The sequence below is a fragment of the Hemitrygon akajei genome, chromosome 24 (genome assembly GCF_048418815.1).
Source record: "Hemitrygon akajei chromosome 24, sHemAka1.3, whole genome shotgun sequence".
NCBI lineage: Eukaryota > Metazoa > Chordata > Chondrichthyes > Myliobatiformes > Dasyatidae > Hemitrygon > Hemitrygon akajei.
The window spans coordinates 49636741-49644064 of NC_133147.1; the positions used below are offsets into that span (position 1 = coordinate 49636741).

Below are 7324 nucleotides of genomic sequence, written 5' to 3' on the forward strand. Positions count from 1 at the left end.
GATTGGGTGGGCACCAGGGCAGGAATGGATTCTCAATATTCCTGGATTTCATTGCTTGAAATGGGATAGAAAGGGGGAAAGGGGGAGGAGGGGTGGCATTACTAGTCAGGGATACTATTACAGCTAAAGAAAGGGTAGCAGGATCCTCTTTCGAGTCAGTATAGGTAGAGGTCAGGAACAGGAAGGGAGCAGTTATTCTATTGGGAGTATTCTATACGCCCTCTGGTAGCAACAGGGATACAGAGAAGCAGATTGGGAGAGAGATTATGGAAAGGTGTAAAAATAACATGGTTGTTAATATGGGTGACTTTAACTTCCCTAATATTGATTGGCACCTGATTAGTCCTAATGGTTTAGACGGGGCAGAATTTGTCCAGTGCGTCCAGGACGGATTCCTGTCACAGTATGCTGATAGACCGACTAGGGGGAATGCCATACTAGATCTAGTATTAGGTAACGAACCGGGTCAGGTCACAGATCTCTCAGTGGGTGAGCATCTGGGGGACAGTGACCACCGCTCCCTGGTTTTTAACATTATCATGAAAAAGGATAGAATCAGAGAGGACAGGAAAATTTTTAATTGGGGACGGGCAAATTATGCGGCTCTAAGGCTAGAACTTGCGGGTGTGAATTGGGATGATGTTTTTGCAGGGAAATGTACAATGGAAATGTGATCGATGTTTAGGGATATCTTGCAGGATGTTAGGGATAAATTTGTCCTGGTGAGGAAGATAATGAATTGTAGGGTGAAAGAACCATGGGTGACAAGTGAGGTGGAGAATCCAGTCAGATAGAAGAAGGCAGCATACGTAAGGTTCAGGAAGCAAGGATCAGATGAGTCTATTGAGGAATATAGGATAGCAAGAAAGAAGCTTAAGAAGGGGCTGAGGAGAGTAAAGAGGGGGCATGAGAAGGCCATGACGAGTAGGGTAAAGGAAAACACAAAGGCATTCTTCAGTTATGTTAAGAACAAAAAGTTGACAGGTGTGAAGATAGGACCGATTAGAGATAAGGGTGGGAAAATGTGCTTGGAGGCTGAGGAAGTGAGCGAGGTCCTCAATGAATACTTCTCTTCGGTATTCACCAATGAGAGGGAACGTGATAACAGTGAAGACAATATTAGTGAGGTTGATGTTCTGAAACAGGATGATATTAAGGGAGAAGAGGTGTTGTAGCTGTTGAAATACATTAGGGCAGATAAAACCCCGGGGCCTGACGGAACATTCTCCAGGCAGCTCCACGAGGTGAGGGAAGAGATTGCTGAGCCTCAGGCTAGGATCGTTATGTCCTCCTTGTCCACGGAAATGGTACCGTAGGATTGGAGGGAGGCGAATGTTGTCCCCTTGTTCGAAAAAGGCAGTAGGGATAGTCCGTGTAATTATAGACCAGTGAGTTTTACATCTGTGGTGGGAAAGATGTTGGAAAAGATTCTTAAGAGATATAATCTATGGGCATTTAGAGAATCATGGTCTGATCAGAGACAGTCAGCATGGCTTTGTGAAGGGCAGATCGTGTCTAACAAGCCTGATAGAGTTCTTTGAGGAGGAGACCAGGCATATAGATGAGGGTAGTGTAGTGGATGTGATCTACATGGATGTTGGTAAGGCATTTGACAAGGTACCACACGGTAGGCTTATTCAGTAAGTCAGAATGCATGGGATCCAGGGAAGTTTGGCCAGGTGGATTCAGAATTGGCTTGCCCGCAGAAAGCAGAGGGTCGTGGTGGAGGAAGTACATTTGGGTTGGAGGGCTGTGACTAATGGTGTCCCACAAGGATCGGTTCTGGGACCTCTACTTTTCGTGAATTTTATTACCGACCTGGATTTTGGGCTAAAAGGGTGGGTTGGCAAGTTTGCAGATGACACAAAGGTTGGTGGTGTTGTGGATAGTGTTGAGGATTGTCGAAGATTGCAGAGAGACATTGATAGGATGCAGAAGTGGGCTGAGAAGTGACAGATGGAGTTCAATCCAGAGAAGTGTAAGGTGGTACACTTTGGAAGGACAAACTCCAAGGCAGAGTACAAAGTAAATGGCAGGATACCTGGAGTGTGGAGGAACAGAGGACTCTGGGAGTACATGTCCACAGATCCCTGAAATTTGCCTCACAGGTAGATAGGGTAGTAAAGAAAGCTTATGGAGTGTTAGCTTTCATAAAATGAGGGATAGAGTTTAAGAGTCACGGGGTAATGATGCAGCTCTATAAAACACTGGTTAGACCACACGTGGAGTACTGTGTCCAGTTCTGATTGCCTCACTATTGGAAGGATGTGGAAGCGTTGGAAAGGTTACAGAGCAAAATTACCAGGATGCTGCCTTGTTTTGAGAGTATGCAGTATGATCAGAGATTAAGGGAGCTAGGGTTTTGCTCTCTAGAGAGAAGGAGGATGAGAGGACACATGATAGAGGTATACAAGGGGGTGGAGTGCTTCAGGTTCTTGGATCGTTCGGATCTCTTCTGGGCGTGGTAGGAACTGTACAGAAAGGTAAGGTTGCAGCTGAAGCCGATGGAGTACAATATTCGCACGCATTGGTTTCTTACAGCTGCTGCGGAAGGTTTAAATTAATTCTGCAGAGGACTGGAAACCAATGGGAATGTGGTCAGCACAGCGCGGATGGTAAAAAAAGCACAGATGGCGTACAGGCAATCTGGTAGCAAGGGCAGGCAGATGATCGAACAAAAAAGCTACCAGCAGAGCATCACAGCATTCGGGATGCAGAATCAAAAAGAGTTACATTACTGTTCTCAACGTCTTATAAAGTATAAGAATAGAGAGTGCTCACACATGATCACGCCTTCAGAGACAGATGTCAGTTAATATCCCAGTCCTGTTCTCCTTCCACAGGAATGTGATAACTTGTTGTGCTGACAGCAGTCCATATACAAGTCAATAGTATCATAACCCACATCACATGAGGTGGAGAAGAATCACAGACACACACTGCACACACGCCTTTCGTCAGACAGTGAAAGAAGTCGTATGAAGTGATACCGTGCTCTAACATGACGATGAAACTTGTCTCTGTATGCTGTCAAGTCAACAACAACAATAATGACGAGTAGCAAACACGGCCATAATTGCAATTAGTTTTTCCGGATTTAATATTGAGTTTGGGTCAATGGAAACCACAAAATGGTCAGTTCTCATCAGTCAGGCGGCAAGCAACTTATGAGCTTTATCTTAGGGCAAACGTCAATCAGAACCAGGAGAATAATTAGGTTAGTGTGGCCATTTAAACTACTGTGCAACTCATCATGTATGATATACGATACTCTGAACCACATTCTCTTCCCTTCTTCCCGTAATATTTGACACCAAACTTGGGTTTACGTAAAGTGGTTATAAGCCTTGATATCTTATGATTGAATTCATATCTGGTTTTCTGGACTGTGATGTTGGACTTGGCTATTGAAATTCTGAAGACATTGTCGGCGCCCATATAAGGACCGTAACCTGATCATTGGCCGTTGTCTCAGATAGTTTGAATGGAAATTTCTCTTCATATCATCGCCTGAAACTGCTGGACGAGCCTAGTGAACAATTAATAGGGGTATACGGTCATGTCACAGTATATGCTCCAATAGTTGTTTAGGAATTGTGAATCTGAACACAAACGACAAAATCATTCTATGGATGCAGCAACACATGTTTCAAAGTAAGTATTCATTTCTTTATCAATCAGATTGTTATTAACTTATTTCTTCCTGTATTTACAACAGATATTTTAATGTTACCATGCAACAAAACACCCATCTGTCTATCAACCTGACTTCTTATTATTATTTTAAACTAACATTTCAGTACACGGTAGCAAAACCTGAGGTACCGGCAGAGCTAAGCATACTCATTTTTCAATTAATAAGAATTTTTGCACTATTCTAGTCCTATTTCAACGTTTAGCTTACTGCAGATTTGCATTATTGTTGCTGTCTGTCAAAATATGTCATGCTATTATATAGTGACATTGGGATGGGAGCAGTTGTACATGCTTCTGTTCGTACAACGAATACCCTCCTCATCTTATATAATCTTTCAAATTCCCCTTTTAATTCAGCATATTTCTCGTGTTTTTCACTAATCGGTTTCTGTACGTTATGTGTGTGCGGAATGATACACATTCTATAAAGTTAGCTGTTCATCAGTGCTTATTCAGTAATATTTTATCTGGATGTCCATTCTATCATAGAGTCGTAGAAAACTTTAGACAGAAAGCAGTCGTAGAAAGATAGAAAGATGAAACAAAGAGGTTCTTTGTTCTATGCCTACCTTCTGTACAAATCACTCCTGCATCATTTCTGTGACTGCAGTTATGAATCCCCCACCCTCGGAAGGAACAGTCCTCAAGGGCGAATTCATTTCCATAACACGCAACATCATCCATCCAGATATTCCCGTTGCCTTGCCCAAAGACTGCCCCTGGTATTGCTGCTGCGGCAGAGGGACAGCCCAACTCATTGCAGACAACCTTGGCATCTTCAGTGCCCCATCCATGGTCGCATATTGTTCCCCATCGTGCATTGTGCCGCACCTCCACTCTCCCTGAACAACGATGGCTGCCGCCTACCAGCCTTATTTTGGGCTCTGGAATGACATTCAAAGAAGAAATTACTGTATTTTTCAGAGTTTTGCTTACAGGTTTGTTCATTTCCACATTCCTGGCCATAACACAACATGTGAGTGTTCAGACAAGCTGAGCCAGTATTGTTGGAGCGCTGATTGTTGGGATAACCAGTGGTGAAAGAGGACTGTTAGGCATTGGCTCAACGGAGTCGTCGGCACAAAAGTGGTACTGGTTCTGGGTAACTTGTCTGTTTCAGTTTCGCTTAAGTTTCTCTTTCTTCTTGTTGTGTCAGGCATACTTACTATAGTTTAAAAGGCTTTTGCAGGTTATTCACTGCTGATGTTGGACTCTTGGGAGCCCCACGGGCAACTACATGTGCGTGAGGTGCATCCAGCTGCAGATACTGCAAGACGGTGCTATGGATCTGGAACAGCAGCTGCAAGACTTTCAGCTTCTAGAGGAGAGTGAGGAGAACATCCAGAGGTTCTATATCACTGCCTTTCACACCTGGGTTGAACTTTGTTCTTTGTATGCAGGGTTGGTAAATTATCACAATGTCATCAGGACATCACTGAATTTGGTGGGGGGAAGTGGGACACACTGGGAAAAGTTTCACTGCTAATGACTGATGATAGATAGAACGGAAATTTCTCTTCATATCATCACCTGAAACTGCAGGACAAGCCTGGTGCACAATTAATAGGGGTATCTGGTCATGTCACAGCATATGCTCCGATCGGTCTTCAAGTATTGTGTATCTGAATCCAAACTACAGAATCACTTTCATGGAGGCTACAACTCTTGTCTCAAAATAATTGCTTATTTCTTTATCAATCAGTTTTCCTAACCTATATTTTTCTTCGTTTGTTTACAAATTTTACCCATCTAACAAAACACCTATCTGTCTATCTATCTACCTGACGATTATTATTTTAAATAATATAATAATTTAGTTTGCTGCCATTACGCCACCAGCCGGCTCGTACAAACTGGAAAACCTGAGGTACCGGCACAGCTAAGCAGACTCATTTTTCAATTGCTAAGAATTTTCGCACTATTATAGTCCTATTTCAACTTTAGGATTTCTGCAGATTTGCATTATTATTGCTGTCTGTCAAAATATATCATGCTATGATACCGTGACATTGGTATAGTACCAGTTGTACATGCTTCGGTTCGAACAACAAATACCCTCCTCATCTTGCATAGCCTTTGAATTTTATCTTTTAATTCACCATATTTCTGGTGCTTTTCACTAATCTTTTTCTGTACATTATGTGTGAGAATAATGACTGTATCTTTAAAGTTAGCTGTTCATCAATGCTTATTCAGTAATATTTCATCAGGATGCTGATATTATCATAGAGTCGTAGAAAACTTTAGCACAACATCAGGCTCTTTCACCCATCTAGTCCCTACTGAACCATTTAAACTGCCTACTCCTATCAAGCACAACACCTGGACCATTGCTCTCCATACCCCTAGCATTCATGGACATATCCAACACATTGACATAGAGTTCGCATGCACAACATTAGTTTGCAAGTTGTTCCACACTCTCATGACACTCTGAATGAAGACGTTTCCCCTCAAGATCCCCTTAAACGTTTTACCTTTCACTTTTTATTCATGACATCTATTTGTAATCCTACTCAACCTGCGAAGAGCTTGTTTGCAATTCCCCTATCTATTCCACGCATAATTGTGTATATTTGCATTAAATCTCGACTCAATCTTCTATCTACACAGTATAAAATCCGAACCAGTCAAAAACTTCAGCACACTTCTATCGTTGCGTGGTGGAATGTATATTGACCGAATGCATTACGTTCTGACAAGGAGCATTAATGCCCTGAAATGGAAATTCCTACAACAAAACAGTGCATGTGGCCAAATTCATCATGGATAAAGCACTTCCCTCTATTGAGCACAACAACATAGCGTACTGTTGCAGGAAAGCAGCATCCATCACCAGACAATCCATCACCCAGGTCATGCACTCTTCTCACTGCTGCCATCAGGAAGAAAATATCAGAGCATCAAGACTCACACCACCAGTTCCAGACAGTTATTACCACTCAACAATGAGAATCTGGACCCAAAGGATATCACTGCTCAACTTCACTTGCCCCTTCACTGAACTGTTACCACAACCTGTGGACACGATTTCAAAGACTCCCCACCTCCTCACCCCATGTTTTCAGCATTTATTACTTATTTACTATTATTGTAGAATTTTTATATTTTCTCAGATCAAGCTGGTAAATCCGGAGGTACGGCCATAGCCAAGCACATTCGTCTCACAAATAGTAGAAAATGTGCAGGTGCTGGAAATCCAAAACAGAGCAGGAATGACCTGTACAAAAGGGAGGGGATGCAGCTAACCCCGACATGGGCAAATATTCTCTCGGGTTGGTGTGTTACAGATGTAGGGACTGAGTGAAGGGACTAAGGATACGAAGGGTGTTAAAACAACAAAAAAAGTTTGCAGTCCAACTGTTAGGAAGAGCAAGTAGATGATCGAACAAAATGCAGCCAGCAGGGTGACTAACAGTGCATTAGTATGCAGAATAAAATAAGGTTGCAAGCACTTCTCTCAAAGCTGAGGGCGTTCCATCACTCCACTGTTAGAGAATGGCATCAAATGCTGAGAAAGATGTGACATGGTATTAGAAAATGTTGAATCCTTCTCGACAGAGAAACAAAACAGCAAAGGAAATGGACCCTAATGGCAGTATATGAAGCTCCCCAATCAGTAACTGGA

General features: G+C 42.5%; 1 protein-coding gene across 1 annotated transcript in view; it reads right to left on the minus strand.

The window, feature by feature from the left end:
• Window positions 1-4490, minus strand: part of LOC140715725 (scavenger receptor cysteine-rich domain-containing protein DMBT1-like) — a 39509-nt gene extending 35019 nt beyond the window's left edge. Inside the window, exon 1 of the mRNA XM_073028097.1 lies at window positions 4322-4490. Coding sequence (XP_072884198.1) covers window positions 4322-4490 — 169 coding nt within the window. The remainder of the gene's footprint in view (window positions 1-4321) is intronic.
• Between the last annotated feature and the right edge of the window lie 2834 nt (window positions 4491-7324).